The sequence below is a fragment of the Anneissia japonica genome, unplaced genomic scaffold, assembly GCF_011630105.1.
Source record: "Anneissia japonica isolate Jap-2015-1 unplaced genomic scaffold, ASM1163010v1 scaffold288033_len957474_cov176, whole genome shotgun sequence".
Taxonomy (NCBI): domain Eukaryota; kingdom Metazoa; phylum Echinodermata; class Crinoidea; order Comatulida; family Comatulidae; genus Anneissia; species Anneissia japonica.
In genome coordinates, this window is record NW_022715491.1 from 565,682 (window position 1) to 589,338 (window position 23,657).

At 35.9% G+C, this 23,657-nt stretch overlaps 1 protein-coding gene across 1 annotated transcript in view; it reads right to left on the reverse strand.

Annotated features, from left to right (window-relative positions):
- The window catches only part of LOC117109270 (cysteine desulfurase SufS-like), a 22,659-nt gene extending 3,509 nt beyond the window's left edge, over positions 1–19,150 (reverse strand). Inside the window, exons 1-16 of the mRNA XM_033251543.1 lie at positions 18,604–19,150; positions 8,737–8,767; positions 8,335–8,451; positions 7,448–7,577; positions 7,145–7,210; positions 6,302–6,367; positions 5,636–5,777; positions 5,147–5,186; positions 3,514–3,587; positions 3,103–3,176; positions 1,956–2,066; positions 1,803–1,849; positions 1,312–1,516; positions 1,132–1,193; positions 595–654; positions 264–375 (exon numbers count right to left, since the gene is read on the reverse strand). Coding sequence (XP_033107434.1) covers positions 264–375; positions 595–654; positions 1,132–1,193; positions 1,312–1,516; positions 1,803–1,849; positions 1,956–2,066; positions 3,103–3,176; positions 3,514–3,587; positions 5,147–5,186; positions 5,636–5,777; positions 6,302–6,367; positions 7,145–7,210; positions 7,448–7,577; positions 8,335–8,451; positions 8,737–8,767; positions 18,604–18,913 — 1,647 coding nt within the window. The 5' untranslated portion in view covers positions 18,914–19,150. The remainder of the gene's footprint in view (positions 1–263; positions 376–594; positions 655–1,131; positions 1,194–1,311; positions 1,517–1,802; positions 1,850–1,955; positions 2,067–3,102; positions 3,177–3,513; positions 3,588–5,146; positions 5,187–5,635; positions 5,778–6,301; positions 6,368–7,144; positions 7,211–7,447; positions 7,578–8,334; positions 8,452–8,736; positions 8,768–18,603) is intronic.
- Between the last annotated feature and the right edge of the window lie 4,507 nt (positions 19,151–23,657).

Sequence of the window (23,657 nt, forward strand, 5' to 3'; positions counted from 1 at the left end):
TGGTTTTGGAAGCTGATTTCAACATTAGAAAGCATAGACTACATGAAGTCATATTATATTAACTCGATGCCTATCAAACAAGTAAAATTCGCCATAATTCAATTTTATGAAAACCTATACGGTTTAGTAGACTCTAAAGACGTAGGTAGCGCCCTCATACTCAATAGAAAGAGTATTTAACTTTACCCATGAGGACTATTCGAAAGTTAGGATGCCTACTCAACTATATGTTTTGTTGTTGCAATAACAAAACGTAAGCCTACTTGTGGTAGGAGTTTCCATCCATTCTTGGCTACATCTACAACAGCGTCGAGGATGTATTTCACCACCTCATGCGATGCAAAATAAGGTAAATTCAGGCGAGTGAATCCGGGCCTAAATGAAAGAAAAAATACTGAGATTATCCTGACGAGCATTTTACATGATTCCGAATAACCTCAGATAATGATAATACCATACGAGTTATAGTAACTCTAAACCCCATTGCAAAAAGCTGCCAAACGGATGGAAATTTTCAGAAGTGGCTTTAGCTGTTGTAGGAATGAATGACATCTTGTTTTTTAAATGATTTTATCTATTTTTTTTTTCTCTTACTTCATAATCTCCATCTCTTCTGCTATATCGCCGGAATCTTTATGGATTTCTTTTCGGCCCCTAAAAAACAAGATAAAATCAATCAATTTCATTCATTATAAAATGGTCTGCCGGTGGTTATACAATACAAATTATTTTGTTCAGCGCTTGAACATTAAGAAATGGATAAAATCTGAGTAGGCCTACCCAGGCGATGTGAAATGATAAGTTTACAGCAATTCAAATTGCGCATGCGTACACTTCGGTTTGTCATCGTCTTTGTACACCTCGTGATGTGCAAATTGCAAGTTGCTGTTGGTTGATATCCGCATCAATTTATATTATGATTATTGTTACTGGCGTAGCCAGCATTCTATGCCTGAGAATGTATCACAACTGACTATTAATCCGGGATGGAGTCTTCAGGATGTTTACATTTTATTATACAACACATAAATGAAAGAATGAAGGCTACACATTAATTGCAATGTTAACTACATGTTAAATTCAACATCTGAAATCAAAAATACAGTTTAAACTGTTTTTAGGCCTACTTACTGGCTGTCGAGTAGAAAATATGTAAATTTTTTAGCGAGTTCTTCATCTATTCCCAACAGATCCTATGAAGTAAAAGAAAAAAAAAACACTTAAAATAGAACACAAAAAAATTGATCAATCAATTAAATATACTAGTATTACTCGATCTATTAATCAATAAGTCATTTATCAGATGCTAACCTGTGCGTATGGTCCTGCACATGCGCAACCACTTCTGACTTGAACTCCGTAGAGGTCATTCAAAAGAACTGCCACAAAATTGTGATGCAGTAATTTGTTGCTTTGTGGATGTCGGACCAGAAATGAAAATATCGGCAGACGTTTAGCCGTTGTGCTTCCAAGGATCACAATCTCCGGTGTCTTCTTAAACTTCTCAAAAGCAAGTCTAAGGAAACAAAACATTTAATAAACTAATTTCGCCGCATTTGTTCATCTGATAATCGAGCGATTTAAGTGGAAATTAGGCGTACTGCTGTCTATCTTATAATTATACCAGTATATTATTAAAAATTACAGAAAGAGAAAAATATTGTTTGTTTGTAAGCTAACAACTTTAGTATTGAATGATAATTCATTTTATAGGTGAAATTCGAATATTAAAATAATCGGTTATATTTGCGAAAGTCGGTAACAAAAAAAAAGGCCTAAAAGTAAATAGTAAGCCTACTTACTTGACAAATTCGTTCTCTCGCTTCTCTATCAATTCGGTTCCGATTGCCTGCAAGCAACAAGTAAAAAAACATGTTAATACTCTATTAATAGCATTGATATAAAAATCGGTTGAATAGGCCTAACCTTAAATGTGGCTTATTGCTTTTACTTACATCTTTAAGTTGAAAGACCAGGCCAGCGCGGATAGACTCCACGATAGCAGGTGTCCCACCCTCTTCCCTCTCCTCAGGGTTCTTCAAGTAGATGTGTGTATCCCGTGTTACCTATAATAAAAAGCGCATATTGTTAATTAAAAAGTAACATAATTCAGTAAAGGGGAAAAATAGTTTGTGCGCACGTTCAAACTCTTTCTTTATTTGTGTTCATGTTCAGTGGCTAAGTAGTACTGTAGATATATGATTTCTAAAACCGTTTGACAAGTATAAAGAGCGAATGAACTAAGATAACATTATTTTCTCTCTAGAGGAATTAAGTTAAATGGATTCTTATGTGGTGATAGACCAGGAATACAATTATGCCTGATGGATACCTCTGTCGGAATCCCACAGGAATTTAAAACTTTCAAAAACCCTGCTATGCTATATAATTCATCCGTTTTATATTTCGTCAGATCTGGCTAGAGAAACATGAATTACGTCAAACAATGTAGGTCCTTCGTTGACCCGCTAACATGAACCATGAAATTATGTTGTCTTACTGAGCGCGGCAAAACTGCCTATATTTAAATCAGTTTGGATGGAAGATGAATATATGAATATTGTGTAGTTATTCAGAATCGGTGGCAATAAAATATAACACACGTTAAGTAATATAATTAAAATATACTCTTGTAAAACCTATACCTTTAACAAAATTCAGGAAAAAATTGTTTTGATTAGGTCTATTTAATACTAACATAATTTAATGCGGTCCCCTAATGCTAAGCTGAAGCAAAATTGTTATAGTAAACAAATAGTATCTTGAAAAATTGTATCTTTGTAGATTATCTTGAAATTTTCGTTGATTCGACGTAAAAAAAAATGTGTTTTTAATATTTATATAATAAAAAAATTATATAAAGCTTATACGGTAGTCATATGTGTAAAAAATAAATCTTCATTAGTTTAATCCGGGAGGAAATAATTCCTCTTTTTTTTTAAAATAATATAATGTTCCATTAAAGTGATACATACCAGAGTGAAATCTCCCCTGAATTTGTTTGTCAGACTAGTAAATATTTTACGGCACAACGTACATGTTTTCCTATAGACTTATACGTGAAAACCACATTCAACAGTTCGGCTATTTTGACCTACTTACATAGAGCACTGTACCGCCTCCACAGTTTGTTGGCACGGAGTTACGGAATAATCGTCTCTTTGCTATGAGTATACCTAGAATGATAAATTAAAACGCTTTATATAATCATATTCTCTTTACATATTGATATCATATGTTTTGTACTGCGTAAAGTACCGTAATTAATAACAATAAGAAATAAAAATGAGGATGGATATGGCCGACATTTCTTCAAATAATGATATGAGTCTATGGCTGAGACCTAAGCAAATTAGGCACAGAAAGGGGCTTAATCCCATGAGTATCCATTGTTTACAATTTCTAAATCAAGTCGAATTTTCGAGCAAACATTGTCTATAAAAATTACAATATTTGTATGTAAGAAAAATTGACAAACGACATATAGAATTGAAGACGGTAATTTGTACCCACCTGGGGTTCCTGGACCACCAACAAACTTGTGCGGAGACAGAAATATTGCATCTTTTGAAAAATCACCGTTTTGCCTGTGAATGAATAAATTATCAAATGTTAAGAATAATCCACAGTTTGAGGTGTCTTGATCGCATCGGCTTAGTACGGTATCCAATGGTGATGAGAAAAAAGGTCTATACTACTCGACGCCGAAGGTGCAATATCAAAAGCATTAATTGAAGGACAAGTCCCCTAATCTGGCAACAAACAATACAGAGATGAGCGTGCTACGTCCCCTTCCCCATTCTATACACGCGTATAAAGGTGCACCCCGCATCGGATCCGAACCGAAATTCAGACCGCAGCGTTTCCGATGCCCTAAACGCCAGCCTACCTCTTAAGCCGGGCATTCACGGTCGTCGGCCGACACGATTCTATGGACAACGCAACGCAACGACGTGTGCGCAAAACTAGTGGTTTTTAATGACGATCAGTGCATGACTGCCACCTACAATCAGCAGACGGCGTCGCGTCGTCGTCTAAAGCCGGTTTTCCACGTCCTAGGCGAATTTATTTGTGCGAATGGAAAGCGTCGGTTCGCTTCCTGAGCTCTGATTGGTTTCGCATTTTTTTCGCTTTCCAAAAAGTAGAAACAGTTCGTACTACCGATTTCGCTGAAATGAAGCGAAAACTCCGATAGAAACGTGAATGCGCGTGCGCATGAACCGACGCTTTCTATTCGCGCGAATAAATTCGCCTAGAGGAAAACCGGCTTTACGCTCACATGGAACGAAGGTGGGATTTATCGGCCGACGGTCGTACGACAGTGGTGAGTGCCGACATTTACACACTGATTAAATTTTCTGATCGTCTGAGCCGAATATTCTGATATCGGTGTGAATGAGGTTTTAATCAGTACGTTTAAATGTCCTTTTCTAAATATTAACATGGGATATCTTGGAGAAGTGGGTGACGAGAAATACATCTGCGTTCAGTCAGCAAAGTTTACAGAAAGAAGGACAAGATTGATAGAGTTTACTTGACACGATGTACTGTGGCGCGTGATGTGCTTAAATCATCCGGAATTGGAAGCTTAAATCTGACAAGAAAATCCGAACACAGAGTAAAGGTGCATTCACACCGAACCTGAATATTCGAATGAAAAAAGCCCACTGACGAAGCGATCAGAAAATCTAATCAGTGTAAGAATATGGACGCTTCACAAACACGAACCGAATTTGGTTAAGATCCGATGTAAAAGCAGCTGTAAGATGCATTCGCAGCGAATACAAATTTTCGAAACAGAAAGCCGACCGAAAATAAAAATGGCATTCAGCGCATCAGAAACGCAGTCTGAATCACACGTGAATGCAACTTAATAATATGGATATTTAATTAGACATTGACTCAGTGCAGAACCAGACTCTCAATCGTTAGACTTAAGCTGCATCCAAGTCGAACTCCAACCGACATTTCTGAAGCTTCCCTATTTTACATACTGCTCCGATTTTCTGATCCGTTCGGTAGGCTTTCTGATTCGAAAATTTGGATTCGGTGTGAAGTTTTGTTTAGGCCTTACAGTGATCTCTATATGGTTCGTATTATTCTACATTTAAGGATTTTGATAGAAAATAATAGTGAATAGACTTACTCATTTGAGGTAGGGTTCATGTCTATATCTAAATATGGTGCTAAAAGATAAAAATAAATAATATGAATTAAAATATATATTTTTAAATAAATACATTATATAAACGTGGGTAGGCTCAGAAGGCCCACAATATAGGCATCAATTCACATTTGTATTATGTATTATTATCATGTTATTTAGCTCAAACGTGTACAAAATTACACGTGTACAGTATAGTAATGAAAAATATAACAAGTTTCGGCGTTAAAATAAACTATTGTCCAGCAATATTTTCCTATATTGGCATTATTCTAAAATAATTATTGTGGTTCACATTTCTTGGACGAAGTCGCACCGTTTTCAAATTAATAGAAATCAAGCTTATGCCAAACGATGCCCAGAGACATCATCGAATGTCGGAGAGCAGAGCCTTGATATAGGCATGTAGTCGTCGAAACCAATCGTTGGGTCTCAAACAGAAAATATGATTAGGCCTAAAGCATTACTTACCTGCAGTAGCATAGTCCCAAAATGATAGAGCCCCATATTCGTGAAGTATTGACGTTATAGACCGAGTATCTGTTATTACTCCAGTTACGTTTGAGGCAGCTGAGAAACAACCAATCAGCGAATAAGACGAATTGGAATATTTCTGTTGAAGAAGAGAGAAAATTTGAATAACATTTAATCTGACGAAAGACAATATTTATATGCATTATAAACTAATTTAATATAGGTCTAATTGCAATAAATAAATCCGCACAGCAGTTCAGCTTTGCAAAATGAGTGACCATAATATCATCACTGATCTCATGAACATTATTATCATCCTCGTCACTGTCTTCGTCGTCGTCGTCTTCATCATCATCATCAATTGTTCGTCGTCGTCGTCATCATCATCATAATTATTATCATCATTATTATCTGCTTTATCACCATCATCATCATCATCATCATCACCGTAGTCATTATCATCATCATGATTATCATTAATATTGTTAATATCATCATCCTGCTTTCATTTAAACAATCATATATTTAGAAAACCAAAAGGGGGGAAGGCTCACAACCATTACACTGCAAAGAACAAACCCTAGTAAAAATATTACTTTATTAACTCATTATAAGCCTACAAACTTGCCCTTCCAAATACAAAATGGTACAGTGTCATCTTACCTTAAGCAAGCTCCGTAGATGTCTTGTATCAATATTGCCATGGGTAGTGTCTCGAATTCTATGAACCTACAATTATTTAAAAGATGTGTTTACGATAATTTTACCTAATTCACAATTGTGTTCACACTGATATATCAATTATTATCAAATGTGTTACGTTGATAAACGAAATCACGTTTTAGTTTTGCACGGTAGGTAAAGGTAAAGTGGCGGCGCTACAGGGGCACGGGGGAATCCCCCTTAGAAAATTGTTTCCCCCACTGTTCCCCCCACCCAACAAAAAAAGAAGAAAAACCATTGCGGAGAAAAAATGATATGGCCCCCTGGACCATTTTCGAGATATTTTGAACGACGCCCGACCACGCCCAACTCTGGCCACCTCATCATATTTCTCCCCTATAATTTTACCTTGCCTCTCACTTCCCCCTCCCCCACCCCCTGATTTCAGACTCTGGTGCTGCCACTGTAAAGATATGAGAATAACTTTCAGCGTCATTGTGCTGAATTACGTATGGGTGTCGTCCATGACTACATTCGCTGTAAAGAGGCGCCTATTTATTATTAGCTCATGTTCACATCATTTCACGACAGGGGATGAAATAAACCGTATCATCGGGGTAATCCCCTACTCTTCCGAAAGATGCAATGGGTTCTTTAAAGTACACACAAGCCAGATGTGTACACTGGACGTCCATTTTAAGTCATCCGGAAAGACCAACAGATTTCATGGGCGAGGGGCGGCTCGAGCCAGCACCCAGAGATCGATGAGGCAGGTCCAGACCACAACGGTATATGTTTCATGTTAATGGAGTAGACCTAAATTAAAAACGATATGAGGCCTACCGTTGCACCAGCTTCTTTCCATGGAAGGATATTCGAATGGTGTTCATATGGACCAACGAAGACTACCTAAATTAACCCCCCAAAAAAAGAAAAATAATATATTAGTTAGATGAAGCTTAATGTTGTAAAGCTAATATTATATTAATGATGACGATGACGATGATGATGATGATGATGATGATGATAGCGATAACAGTGATACCGATTGTGAAAATTGTGATTACTATTGTTATTATAAATTTTATTAGGCCCATAGGCCTATATCATTCAGTCAGGATAGATCAACCAAAATTTCTGGCTTACTGTTTTCTTTGCTCGTCTTTTATTGATTTCGAGAACACCAACTAGTTTATGTATTGCACCTGTTGTTCCACTTCCACTAAATATCAACACATCTTCTTCGTTCGCATTGACACTTGTTTTGATGATTTCCCTGTAGACAATATAGGCATTAAGGCTTATTCATCACTTTTTCACTTCTCGGGACAAATGATTAGTGATATCAGATAATTAAATTATAAATTACAGACAAACAAACAAAAAATGACGGACAGACCTGCTAGGCAGGCACAGAGACAGCAGCAGGGGTGGCCCCAGCGGGGGGAGGCTCCCCGCCGGGGAGAGCTCCCCCCCCCCGTCGGGGAGAAAAAGCACAATTCGTCGGGGAGAAAAAAAATTTATATGTATTTTCTACATATTTGTAGACTCTAAAATCGATTAAATAAGCCTTTGAAACCCCTAAATAATTGTCGAAATTTTCGGGGGCTTCGCCCCCAGGACCACTTTCGAAACCTTTTAATCGAAGCTCGACCACGCCCACTTTGGTTTCGTCGGGGAAATTTGACCCCTCGTCGGGGCAACTCCCCCTCCCCCGTCGGGTACCTCGGCCCCCCCCCCGTCGGGAAAATCCTGGCCCCACCACAGCGCCATCTCCCCTGGACAGCATTGGCGTTTCAATGAGTCTTTAAATGGTTGGGATGATTGTGGGCGCTGAAAGGTTGAGTGGGCTCGATGATCAGGGCGGTAGATCACATTATAAGGTGATTTTTAACTTTTAACGTGAAGGATGTTTTTCTTGCTACGGACATTTTTAATAAGAGGCGGGTGGGGGAAGGGGTCACCCTGCGCACCTCAAAAGACACGCAACTGACAGAGGGCTGAGATGTATAGGCGGGAGAATGAGATTTTACCTGGCTTCCTCTCGGAATCGAGTTGTCTGTCTTGCCATTACGTTTGTGGTCGTGTGTGTGTTGGCATAAAGCGGACGAACGTGTTCGTCAATATAGTTTTCAATAAACTTCAACGATCTATAAAGAGAGAAACAAATAGGCTACACTAATTACTGATGAATTTTAGTTTCATGTGTTTCGCTAACCTACATCTGTAATGTAAGTTAAGATTAGCAAGCCTACTATTTTGTAGGAAGTATTACTACAGAAATGTCCCTGGCGTTTGAAATTTAGCCCCTAATAAGGTGTGTATTTTTTAGGTGATTATTTAGATAAAGACGTTGTCTGTAAAGGGCCCACAAAGTAATTTACTTTTAATAATATATACAGTACTTGGCATAATTTTTGAACATATAACCTTACCTCCCAGAAGCCGTATAGTCACAGTAAGTCGCTATAAAATAAAGAAAAAGAAATTATATAATAATCACCGTTGAAAAATGAAATGCTACCGTAAAATTAACGTAATAACATATATATGTCTACAACGAGCACTAACAATATGGATATAGGATGATAAGACCTTCCAGTGGCCAACTCTAAATTTGTCAAAATTATTTTTTTTAATAGCGAAAGAAAGATATTATGTTCCATTTCCGGCCATCTAGAGGTAGCATAATGATATTTTTTTTACCTCAGCCGCAACTGAGATGGTCTTAGACCCTCCATCTGTGAAAGTCCCTCCCATTGGGCCCCTCTATTTCTCCTTCAGTATTTTTTTTCTCAATAACTGTATTTTTTTTAATTCCTTTCACATCCAACATCCATGAACATACTGTAACTCGTCAATTACAGGAATGATGCTTTAAAAAACAAGTCCCTTACAAGGCTGAAGGAGTGGAGCTGTTTTTTAATCGTTACAACAAAAAAAAAAAAAAAAAAAAAAAGCGTTTAAATACCCTGAAATTAGAAGGTAGGCTTATCTAGGAGTCTTGAAACCAGGGGCGGCGTCAGGAATTCCCCGACGAGGGGTCCAAGCTCCCTGACAAGGGTGTCCACGCCCCCGGTCGGGGAAGCCTAGTTTCCCCCCCACCTCACCCTGTCGGGGAAAATTGAAATTTGTCGGGAAATATTTTTAAAAAGATAATAAAAATTATGGGATTCTTTATTTAAAAAAAATGTCGGTTGTACTAGTCCACCTGCCGTGGGTACTAACCCCTGTCGGAGGTACCAACCCCCTGCCGAGGAAGAGCTGGCGCAACACTGCAACCTTTACGATCGCAATAGTATACAACACCTCGCCATCGGTAGCACTGCTCGCACTAAACATGTTTTTAATCCCTAACATTTTTGCTTAGTAAGACATGCTTGAATTGTACTTCCGGCGCTCGATATTTTATTTTCCCCAAAGACCTTGCTGAAAAATTCCTGACGGAGGGTCCTTTCCCCCTGGACCCCCGCTAGCGCCGCCCCTGCTTGAAACGAGGGATGGGAGAGAGACTGGGGGCTAGCGAGTCCCCCTACGTTATAATTGTCTTAATCACTATTCAACTCAATTCCACTTTTATATCAAAAGTAAGTACTGTATGCTATTTTGTTACCTTCTATGTTAGTTGACATCAAACGCCCTAAATTTAAACGCAGTCTAGCATTGACTTGTTCGAACGCACATCATCAATTATACATTTTACAGTAGTTCAAATGCAATTCGTCAACTTTCCGACAGCATTTTGCCTTAACCTCAGCTGAATCCGTCACTTAAGATCATGAGGTTATCACCTACGGTATGGCCTCTCAATAGTAGCATTTTTATTAGATAGTTCTTTCTATCCCCCTGGGGGAGTAAGTGATTCCAAGCGGAATTGATGCATTGTGCTGAACCCAATGACATATTATTACAACAACCGATGATATTTTTCTTTTCGAACGGTTTTCTTGGAAAGAAGGAAGGGGAATTCCCAAATGCGATGGACCCGTGTGTCCTAGATATTTCAATAGGATCTTGGTAGTACGTTTAAAGCCTGGCCCAGGAGGGGAAAAAACAGACGTTTCTAAAAATAAAATAAAAAAAATCAGTTGTACAAAATATCATAAAAATAGTTTTCCTCCTGAGCCCAACTTTAACCCTAATAATTTGCCTTCAAAAACCCAAGTTTTACTTCAGTTTTATAGGCCTATATATTTTCATATACGTTCTGGTTTTCTTTTTTTTTTTTTTTTTTTTGTAAATTTTCTTTAATATTTATCATTTTGTTATTATCTTCTCTGCCACTACAGTAGTGGGTAGCTGTGGCCTTATTATGTTTAAGGCATGGTTTATGATAATGGTCATAGGCTCACATACGGTATCGATGGATCCTTGCAGATATCAGATGGTTTTGGTGAAAAGGATAAATCCGGTTGTGAAAGTAAGAGCAGAATTGAAGGTTAGTCACAACTTCGAAAACGTATTGTTAGTTGATTGAAGTAAATCAAAACATGTGACACTGATTTACCTCGTACATCTTAACATTTGACACTTGCCTTGATTTAAATTAAATTTGTAAATTACAGTTCTATTTTGAGTGCGCAGGTTTAAAGTTGCACCTTACGGACCGGAAAAAAAAGTATCTTCAAAGACAAAAATATTCAGTCTTAAGATATAAATATTACTTTTAAAGGATATTATGACGAGGAATCGACAGAGGCATGCCTATGCAAGCAATTCTGTAACTCTCAGTTATGTTGTAAACAAAATTGTTTTAGTTTCTGCGTATGCTATTTTGGATTAAGATGGTGTATTATTAATAATCATAAAATGTGGAAGATATACTTCTATAATTTCTTTCGAAAGTTTATATTTCGAAGAAAAATTTTCGAAAGAAACATTAATTTAAATGTAATGTAGGCCTATTTGGAGATAACAACAGGGAGCAGTCATACAATAAATAGCATATAAACTTTTTAGTTGTAGATGGAAAGTGTTTTTCCTCGTCATTCTTTCACACACCAAGGGGGTTTAGAATAGGAGAAAATACATTTATTTGGATTGAGTAATGTTCCAAATTCGAATGATATACCGCCCTATTATTGGTTCAACCTGTAAAATAACACGTAAATATAATAAATTGGTAGTAAATGCTTCAAATTTCTCTGGAAGTGGAGCACGCTTGGGAAGGCAAGTGCAGGGATTTGCTTTGAAAACTATTTTCACCCCTGGCCATTCCGGATGAAATGCCACGTGCGACAAACACCGTGTTTATTTGAAGTTGGCAGTACGTGCTTGGTTTTATATTTCCAGTTAGTATTAACGTAATATGGAACTAACTAACTTTTTAAATGTTGCCTGTGTGGTCTATATTAGTTACGCGTATTTTCACCACAACGCATGCGTTTGAACGCATGCGTTTGGGTCTATTAGGGGGACACTGGCGTATGCTTATATATTTCTGTGGTTGTAACATCATGAAAACCACTCTTGATTGACAGTTCGCTCAATGGAAACCTCTTAATGTTATTCATATTAATCATTTTGAAAATCATTAGGTCACCTGGTGTTACATGCACTGCTTCTGTTACGCGAACCCCCTCCGCGCTCACGTCATTACTCATCAAAATTAACGTTCACATATCGGATACGTTTCGTGTTCACGACGCCGCTAAACACGATTCGTTATGCAATTTTATACACGAAATTATATTTCACAAATAGTCACCGATCGGATACAAATAATCGTGATCGATGTAGAGAGTTTGTCTGGATATAGCGCATGACATTAATAGTTTAGACCAACCGATGGCATCGCGTTTCAGTTTTGGCTAAAATTCAGTGCTTTTAGCAACCTTTGATTTCACCTTTTCCGAATAGAGGCCATTCGCACGATAACATTTCCGGCATTACAGTTAATATGTGCCTGTACCCTGGACACGAGGGGTGGTGATTATGAAATTAACTGGCCTTTGCTTGGGGGAAAAAGAACCACGAAGAGTTAAACTAGAAACCGTATGCCTACCAAAGTGATGATATATCGTTTCTATTATAAACAAAATACTCGTAACTAAGTATCAAACTTTGCACAATTCTATTCTCACGGTGAAAAATGAACTATTATAGGCCTATTTGAAAAAGAAACACAAAAGGCTGATGGAAATCAGGATGATAACCGAAATAACTATAGTATATATTAAAATTTATATAAATTATAATAGGCCTATACACATCCTTTAGAATGTCTACGCTTAAGAATTCGATATTCCCATAATATAGATTGTCAAAATGCCTTTTGTTCATGTTGTTATCTAAAGAGAATTATAAACAGGTCTAGGGTCATGTACCGTATTGTGGCCAATGCTTTAGAGTTTATAGCAATAAGCATCCCAACCGTATTACCCAGTGTGAATGGGTGTAAAGCCGGTGTTGCTCCACCGTCGCCGAAAAATCTAAATCCACTCTATGAGCACTGGGCGATGCTGATTGGACGGACAGTCACTAAACGATCCGTTGTGTGCGCCTCGTCAGATAAAGTGATGAGCCAAGAATAGTTGGCGTTTACATTCTCTCATCAATCAAGCGATGTCACGTTTATTTTTCCTTTTTGATCTGATCTCTTTAGCGAAGTACGATATCCTTTTTGAAGAAAGCGATACGACTGTCCTTAATGAACTTCAAACCCCGCTTGTGTAGCCTAAGTATCTAGTAGTAACTGAAATTAGGTCAATATGTCACATTATAAAAGGAAATGGGTCAAAACGGTTATTTGAGGTTACAAAATACCGTATATCACGTATCTTTCTGTAGGGACTCTATTAGTTTGTTCCTAAAATTTTAGATGACATTTTGCAAACAACATGAGGAACCTAGCCATATCTCTCTATCGGTCACCTTGACTATGTATGCTGGCGGTTCAGTGAGTAGACATAATTTCCGCAGGAAAACTGAAAAGTTCTCTCGATTGAGAGTAGGCAGGAGTAGGCTTAGACCTAAGTATTGAAATTATATCTTAAAATGATAAACAGATCTCGAATATATCTTATCGTGCTTTTATGTTGCTCGATGACACCTGTCCTTGTAGGTAATTATTGTATTTGTCCAATGTGAAACTTAATAAGCTGATTACGTAAATCGAACGCGTGACACGTGGCGAGGGTCGTGGGTTCAAGTTTACGATCAAAGCTGCAGAGTTCAACGTGAACAGGCGTATCTGTAGTACTCTAGCCAAAATCATGTTGGTTTTGCGAATGACAAAGGGGACTGGCCTTAATGTTATGCTTTCGTATGCATTTATTTGATACCTAGCTCTAGGCCTATTCCGTTTATATGATTAGACCTATATAGTAGTACTCTTATACACATCTAGATGTGTATAAGAGACAGAATTGAAGGTTGGGTGCTGGGGCGTAGCACACTCTGAACGTATAAGGACTGTTTTGAGAGGACAAATGTGAAAATTTCAATAGACGCATCATAAATAATATTAGCCTAACTCAGTAGTGGCGGATCCAAAAATTCGAAAGAGAGTTGACCCAGAAAGGGACTTTCACAGACCCCGAGGATCTACCCACCTCAGCCCCACCATGGGGGCTGAAGTAAGAAAATTTATGATTAGGGCACCTCCAGATGGCCGGAAATTACACTCTCAGACTTAAATTTGAACATAATTTTCTTTTGTCCATTAAAAAATTTAGTTGGGTTGGGGTTGGGCCTTCAATCCACTCTCCTTGCTCTAAACATTCTTTATCCAAAATAGTCATAATCACGAAAAATGGGCATGAAAACCAGATCACATCCTGAAAAAAAAATGATGCGCCCTCCCCTCAGTCTCTAAGACATACTCTGAGTCAGGTGCGACTCGAAGGGGGAGCAGATCTGCTTTGAAAGGTGTGGGGTAGGGAGACAATTCGCGAGTCCACACCCATCTCAGAATCACCATGGTTGGGGCTGAGGTGCGAAAATTTGAGGAAATAGTACCTCTAGATGGCCAGAAATGACACTTTTAATAAAATTCATCATCATCACATCACCATTATATAAAGCTCCAACTAATTTCTCATGATATTTTATCACGAATTTTCGGCAACCATAGAGATCTTATTAATGTGTGATGTTCCCTAGAAAATAAAGTTTTAAAACATTGTCTTTGATGTATGTACTTTACATACTTCAAAGCCGTGATTTTACAACCACCTGAGTCCCACCATGATTGGAGTTCAGGTTGGAGAAAATTTGAGGAAATAGTACCTCAGATGGCCGGAAATGACACTTATATAGTAAAATTTATCACCATCATATCACCATATTATAGTCAAAACGAAGAGCCAACAAATCTCACATGATTTTTTATCAGGGATTTTCGACAACCATAGAGATCCACTTAATATTCAGGACAACTTAGGCCCAACTATACTAAGCTTTAACTAGGCCTATATATAATAATTATGATCGACAAATCACAAGATCCTTTTCGCCTTTAGCACAATTTTTAATATTATCTATTATAATTACCATCATCTATTATCATTATCCATCATCATCATCATCGTCATCATCATTATTATTATTATTACTTCTACTACTAATAGTATTATTAAACAAAACTTTATAAATGCATGGATAGAAACCAATCTGAACCATACAATATCACATTTTTGTATTTCAAAAGACATGGCCTGGGATTTATGGATTTAAGGCGAATTTAAGTTGATTTTTTTTTTAAGTAAGTTTGCTAAATCCACCCCTTGAGCAGTAGCCGTTATAAATCCGAAAATGTTAATTTTTGCATTATCGTGTACAGTGAAAAATTGATTAATCTAACAAATATTCAAGTGGGTTACTATTGGGTTAGCGGGTGACTTTTATTGATAGAAGTTTATTGTGGGTTTCTATTGGAGCATGGGTCACAAACGTACAGTAGGAGTCAATTAGAAATTGTACAGTATTCAAATCAACACCTAACTATATATGTACTGTATAACATGTGCTGGTGCATATTTACATATTTTATAGAAGTATTCATTTTGAGTGATCCCAGGAAAGAATGTGTAGGCCTATTTCCTAGCAACAAGCTTTAAAATTCTAATACTGTTTACAAAGTGGGGGTGGGGTGGGGTGGAATCACTGTATCCACTATATTAAGTTTTACTGTCTTTACTTCTCGCCACAGAATGTTCTACAGCTTCAAATGATAGACACCACTAGCTCACAGCTCACACGAACATCTTCTAACATCCCCTGCCGTCTGCGTAAATGACGTGGTGTGACCCGGGTAAACCCACTCACCTTCCCATTACTGGAATTCCAAAAATTCCAATTAAATATGAAACACAACAGATGAATCTGGTTCGACGTCTGCCTCAAATTCGCATCATCTGGTGGTCTACCAAAACACCACCTTAATAAACAAATGAAGTAAAACGACTGACCACCCTAAACCGGCCCACATGGTGTCCCTTATCAAAACACCCAACATATCGATACCCTTCCACGGCTGTCAGATTCGATTGTCATCTAACACTCACTCACTCGACCAGCAGACGATTGATGGACGGGGTATCATAGATTTATTGACAATTGGCGGGAAATTGACATTTGAGTTTGAATTGTTTAATTAAGATGGACGGTATGACAACCATTTGCTATAGTCTATTATGATAAGTATGGGCTTGAGTTTCAACCTGACTTGTGAACAGTTTTAAAATAATTCGAGCATTCTTTTAACGGTATATAATACGCTTTGTCGGCCATATTCCAACTTTAACACTTCTAAAAGAAAGCGGATGACTGAACTCATTTCATTGGAGTCCAATACAGTAGAACACAATAACACATAAATATGTTTTCCTTTAGCAGGTACCTTGTGCAATTTTTATGTTATATTTGATCACTGGTAATTGCAAATATTTATTCATGGGTTTGCCTCGGGCAGCCCGCATTAAAGAAATCGTCGCGGGTGGTGTAAAATCAAAAGTGCAAATTTGTGATACAAAAGAAGTATCTACCAAGAATTATTTGTGTTCCAGTTCACAGATAAGTTATGTATCCCAACAAAGCACATTCTAATACAGCCACACACACATAATTCACTTCTTCAAGCTATCATAAACTGATTCTAATTCTATGCCTTCAATTGCGTATTTTGTATGTTAAACCATGGCTTTAAAATTATGTTATTATAAATGACAATTGCCAGTTGTTTATTAGTCAGGTCCAACAAAAACTAATGTTAAATTAATTTTAAGTTTATAATTATTTATTATTTATTTTCTGCGTAAATACCTGTCCAGACTATCAAATCTTATTTTAACAAGAAACTGTTGCAAACCCATATATAGTCATAATGTGCCTATATATGGCCATGATGTGATGTCATCATGACCATATTTAGGTATGTCACATATTTTTGTCAAGACAATTTGATGGTGTGGACAAGGAGTAAGTTTATAGCTGATGGTATATGAATATCTTCTGGGGTTTTGCTTTGAGCTATCCCTTGTTGAGGTTTAGCTCTGACATTGATTGGGTGGTATTTATGACAGCCCAGGCTCCAAACCCGAAAGTCAGACATCCCTCGTATATCATGCATGCGGCGCAACGAAAGAACCTATGTTCCAACCGTCAGGCTTCATTATATCACGTGGTGAAACGTGTTGACGAATGATATGATGCAAAATTATTACAGTTTTACCTTATTAAAATTATTATTATATTATTGATTATTACCGTATGGTAGTAAATTAAGGTGCAAATAAATCTTTAATCAATAACAGCATTTCGAAACCTGGAGGTTTCAACTTTAATTGAGTTTTAAGTGGACAGGTACAGAAGTTAACAACGTCCCCGTAGCAAAGTGTGAACACGGTGAACGCATTGGAGTATTTTGCAGATTATTATTATTAATATTTTGCAGATTATTATTATTATTATTATTATTATTATTATTATTATTATTATTATTATTATTATTATTATACTTATAATGGTCACATTATTAAGAAGACACAACAATAATTGTCTACTACTACTACTATTATTATTGACTACTACTACTACTATCATTGTTGTTATTATTGCTGTTTTTTTTTTCCTTTGTTTCTTTTTGTTTTTTCTTTTTTGGCGTAGGTATGTATATACACTATATATTTGCTGTTTTAGTTATTGACATTTTCCTTAATTAAGGAGCAAGCCTCGCGCATTTTAAAATTCAAATTTCTCACGGGATTTACACGGTGTGAAAAGTTTGCACAAAGAGCCCACTAATCAAGCGTATACGCAGGATTTAATTAAGGGTGTCGCTACCAGTCTACTGTTCTCTTTTATTAAGGGTGTCGCTACCGGTCTACGCTCTTATTAGCCATCCATTCCTGTTCTTATTTAGCTTTTATTTTCATCTAGAAAACCTAGCATCATATCAAATGCATGGCCGCTCGATTGTTTGTAATTGGGATTTCAACCATGACGGGCTCATTAACGACAATAATGGAACAATTATTTACTCCCTGTTGTATCATAGAGAAAATAGATGGTTGTATTGAAACTGAAACAAAACATCCATCACAATGTGAATTAAAGATGAAATTGTTTGATAAAATGTTTTGATTAAAGACTTCGATTGTTAATGTGATGAAGGTGTGAAATACACCTGCTTTACTTTCATTTTCGAAGTTTTCTTATAGAGTTGATTATATTCAAAGTTAAGGGGTAGGTTTTGACCATGACCAACTTGAGTTTCTAAATGAGATTGGCCTCTACTTGTTATAATAATGATGATAATAATGATGACCTAAGAATACTTGTGTTATACCGTAATCTCTCAGCTGTATGATATACAGTAGGCCTATTTATATAGTCGCGTTTAGATTAGATGAAATGCCTACCATAAGGGTTTAGTTCTTGAAACAGATTAAAGTGTGTTGTGTGGAACCGGATAGATTCGGAAATACCAACATTAAGTAGGTCAGTGATCCAAGCAGTAAAACTGACCTACAATCACAACTAATTAGAATTTCATTTATAAAATTTGAAGCCGTAGATTTTTTTTTTCAAATTATATCTACTTTCTGATGATTTCTTAATTAATAATAATCAATAAGTTGTCAAATTGTTGTAGGCCTATCAACGTATTGCTAAATATAGCCTACCATTGGCATTTTTAGGTAGTTGTTATGACAGAAGACATCGACCTCATGGTTATTAACATAAAATGCTTGATGTTAAGATAATGATAAAATTAACATCAGTGCTAATTATAAAAAAAAAAAAAAAAAAAAAAAAAAAAAAAAAAAAACGAAAACTGTAAAATTAAATGTTAGGTCTACCTGCTCGATCTCCAAATGGGCCCTGGAAACATATTCCATTGCCAATGGTATTATTTTCTACGTATCTTAGCAACCGTTCTGATGATGCGGCCACTCTGTCATCCTCCAACTGCAAAGTTGAATCGAAATCCCTCAGGATGTCGTTCATCAAATCTTCGTTAACGCTGGAAATGGAGCTGACATCACAATCTGCAATGCCAGACGAATCACTCATAGGTCTCTCCAAGATGTTACCCTCAACCAACATCGCATTAAAAGTACTTCCATCGACATTCCTGTTCATCCTGTCTTTTTTTAAAACTCGAGACATACGAAATTTGGCTCTATTTATCCCTTTTAATTCATTGTAATCTCAGACGATCGGCTTGATATTTCATGCTGTGTCTTTACATGCAACTGGACGATTTCTTCTATAAGCGTTCACTTTATACATTTTTTTTTTAACTGAGTATATAATATTTACTTATTATTCAAACCTCTGGTACTTGACTTTTGAACATTTCTACATCAAGTCTGCAGGATCCTCATGCATTACGTATTACTCATCGTCGTCTTCGCAGCCGGTTTTGCGCGGCTTACATTGGGTATGATTATTCATCAGCTAGTTAACCAATCAGAGACGATCAACCATAATTTCTGGCGTACTAATACAGTTTCTGTTTTCGAAGTTTCGTTTGTTGTCACCACATTTTCACTGTGGGTCGCTCGCGTATGCGGAAAGATGCAACAAAGCTATCAGGTTTTATTTACTTTATGCATTTAACTTACGAATAGAATTTAAATCTTCGACTTAAGCAAATATAGCAGATAGTTAGTACAGCAGCAGCCGGTGTCATTGTCCTGAATATTATTTGAACAAGCTTCCGGACGCTTAGGAAAAACACTTACGAAATGGAACGAAAATTCAACTAATTCATAAGAAAAGATTAAGCTTCATAGAAAACGAGGAGCAGGCCTAATCATAATTTATCTTGTTACATTATAATTCGTACTCCTTATATAAGATATCTCTTTATATGGGAATACGGGAAATTCATCGTTGTCATCAACTGGAATCACAACCCGCAGTTAGTGGATCAACCGAAAAAAAATTAATATATATGTACAATACATTTTAAAAGAACCGAATTTATGTTATTACCCCGATGTACTAGTAATTATTAATCGTAAAACAGGCATACAACACTCTTCATAAAAAAATAATAAATAAAATTAAAACATAGGCCTACATGTTAAAATGTCAATAAAACATACCGTAATTATTTCGAAATGTATATTGAATGTAGTTTATCGGTATTTGATCATTTTAAAAGTTAAATCAATTAAGGTTGGCCGAAAGGGGTGGCGGGCGTGGGCGACACTACCCTAGGAGTCCGCGAATTTTTTATTTTCTGGACAACTGTTTAAAAAAAATACATTATTGTATCGTAAAATTTCAAGGTATTAATAGCAATATTACTTTTGTGATTTTTGTTGATTTTAAGTTGAATTTACCAAGCTCAAACACAGAATTTTATTCTGCCTAAATTTGATTTAATAATAGGCCTATTTAATAATGATTTAATACAGCGGGTTGTTGTTTGTTTTTAATTTGGTAGGCCTTCTACAGTTAAAAATAAATATTTATTATACATAATTATAGAAAATGCCCATAATATATTTAGGATAATTTATGTTTGATGACGAATATACTCGACATATGTCAGTATTGCTCGGTGGGAGAGAAGGGTTGAAATTTATTTCATTCGCAAATCAAAAAAATTTTGTTGTAGCTACAGCGAAACATGCATAAACGCAACTTGACCACAGCGTCAATCATTTTATCTGAGTAAAAAATAACGTGTCCTAGAGTTATTCAGACCTCAGGTACTCAACTTTCGAACGCCAAGAGTATCCTCCATGCACCAAGTATTACTCATTGACGTCGTCACAGCCGGTTCGTGTAAACACTTGTTTGCGCGGCTGATATTTGGTACCGGTATGATTATTCATCAGCTAGTTAGCCAATCAGAGACGAACAACAGTCACTTCTGGTGCACTAATACAGTTTCTGTTTTCTGATTTTCTTTTTTTTTTTTCCCCCTTTTTTTTTTACTGTGGGTCAACTTTTGACTTTTGTTTGTTTGTTAAATAATACTGATAATAATAGTAATAATAATAATAGTAATAATATTTAATAATAAAAAAAAATTATAATAAAAATAATAATCTTAAAATAATAATCATAATCGAATAAACTTTTGTTTGTTTGGTAAATAATAGTGATAATAATAGTAATAATAATATTAGTAATAATATTCAATAATAATAAAATAATTATAATAAAAATAATAATCTTAAAATAATAATCATAATCGAATAATAATAATAATAATAATAATAATAATAATAATAATAATAATAATAATAATAATAATAATAATAATAATAATATACAAACATTAGCTCGCCATCCAATATCAAAATACATTTCAAAATGTCTGTAGTGCTTCGGGTCACTATATTCCAACATTCCAAATCGAATACAAATAATCATAATAAAAAAACATAATGATAATAATAATAATAATAATAATAATAATAATAATAATAATAATAATAATAATAATAATAATAATAATAATAATAAGGCAATCCGTTGGTTTGAAATCCATAAATAAGCCTTTGCCATGTTTTATTTACGGAATTCGAAATTGTGTTAATGTAATTAATCATTAATGTGATTTATTCCCTGGAGTGACAGTCTCCAATTTATGCATTTCAGAAAAAGCTACTAAATTGAGTGAATAAGCATAAGAACCACCTAAGATTAGCATTTGTGATGACGTGTAAGTTATTATTAGGCATGGTGCTTCACTAATGTATTTGACATTGACCCTCTTTTAGGTAATTCTATTCTACAAAATTCAAGCACACTATTTTTCAACAACCGTGGGAGAAACATTCCTAATTTTGAGTATTTATGGCCCCATCAATCATTAGCATAACCGCGTTAAATTAGGTACCTATTGTAGGTCTATGTAGGCTAACGGCATGATCGAATGAACCCCATATAAATTTATTTTTGCCTTTAATCCTGTCGAAACATACAAAATATCAATAGATAAAAAGCACATATAAAATGGTCACAAGCCCAAGTTAAATCAGGTAATAAGAATTAAAAAAAATCATCTCAGCCCAAGCTCAAGCAGAACAGTCAAAGACTGCATGTTTTTTTTTTTTTTTTGTTTTTTTTTTTTTTTTTGTTTTTGTTTTTGTTTTTTTTGTTTTTTGTTTTGTTTTGTTTTGTTTGTTTGTTTTTTTTTATTTATCTAAACTTACACTGTATTATCATCACAATTATTAGGCTGGAATAGGTACGGTACGCACGTCTCAGACGACATTTTCTAGTAGGCCTACGGTAATACTCTTTTGCATTAAATAATTTAGTGTCATTATGGCAAACCGTTTGTCTTTTGCAACAATACAAGTCAATGTCTTGAAGCAGCATTTGCGTTAATTATATCGCTGAAGTGATTGTCTCAATTACCTCTTAAAAGATGAATGGACAATTAAAGTTCTATTTTAAACATCCCTCTGTCTTGCGAGGTTTACAATTGCTTATCTCAGTGTAATTATAGGTCTCTTGGATTTTAAGATAAACGCTAGTAGGCCTACAATCGTTTTACAGAGTATCGACGACTTTTTATTCAATTAAATGCCAGATGTGTCTCTCTTATATCAACCTTCCTCATTAAGTCAACCTTCCTTATTTAGAAACAATAAACTAATTTTTGTTTTACAGAAACCATTCATCCCCCTTCATTCTATTTAATTCTATTCGTCCACTTTGTGGATTGTGCTGACAATTGAAAGATTGTTTCGTTGACCCGGATACTTTTCGGCTGTAATCTACTTCAAATGCGAATAGTTTGCCGGATTTAGGAGCTATGGTAGTTTTTACGTAACATTGCAATGGACCTTGCACTAAACCCCGCGCCTTGGATATTGTTGTTATTCCACAAAAAGATAGCGTAAACGTGCGTAAAAAAATTGTGCGTTTGTGGATCGCACGTGTTATTGGGATAAACGCGTATCCTTAACGATGTTTTGATTGATCAGTTTTTAAGATGATTGATTTCACACTCCGAAATGTTTCATTACATTTAGATCTATCTTTATTCATCAGTGGCCTACTGCAGCTCATTTTTTTAGGTTACGAGAGAAAAAGTTTTGATACTTATCGTAAACAAGAAAGCTAAAACCAATACCATTCGGTTGGACAAGCGCCGACTTTCCCGCTTTAACTGTGTGTACCCTGTCAAAAATAATCTGGCCCATAGTCTCTGAGCAGTAAATCAAATATCGTCATAATTGGATCTGCTATCTTGACACTAGTGTTTCCCAAATTTTAAGAAATAAATATTTAATCCGCATATGACGCTCCCAAATGCTCCATCAATATTATAAGCTCTATTCAGAATAGCGATCAGGAAATTACAAAAGTCAAAAACATTGAAAATAATATTTACTGTATTACCAACAAGACTGTCACTTCACCTCACTCAATAAGGGACGAATTATCAGCTAATAAAAAACAACAACAACAACACCAAAAACAAAAAAACAAAAAGAAAAAAAAAAAAAAAAAAAAAAAAAACGAAAAAAAAAAAAGGCAACGTGTACCGTTCTCGTTTTATTGTGATTTTTTTTTATAACCACATTTTAAGGTTAGTTTCAATGTGTTTATAAATATCTTTCAATACATGATCAAGAGCAACGTAATTGGTTTGCAATACCGGTAAGTAAAATACAGAAAAAAAAAGAACCACAGGCTATGGTATGCTGTAGACAGACGAGAGTAGATGGTACCGGTTTACCGTGTAGCTCAGACACAAAGAGACCATTAAGGAAGAAGCAAGTTACTGTAAGAGCTAGTCCACACCTCGAGCGCCCCCCCCTCCCCCACCCCGCTCACCCACACACACCTCTCCAGGTCCGGGAACTGTTGGCGGAGACAACTTTGGAACACGAGGCAGATCCCACGATAAACAATATATATGAATATGTCATTT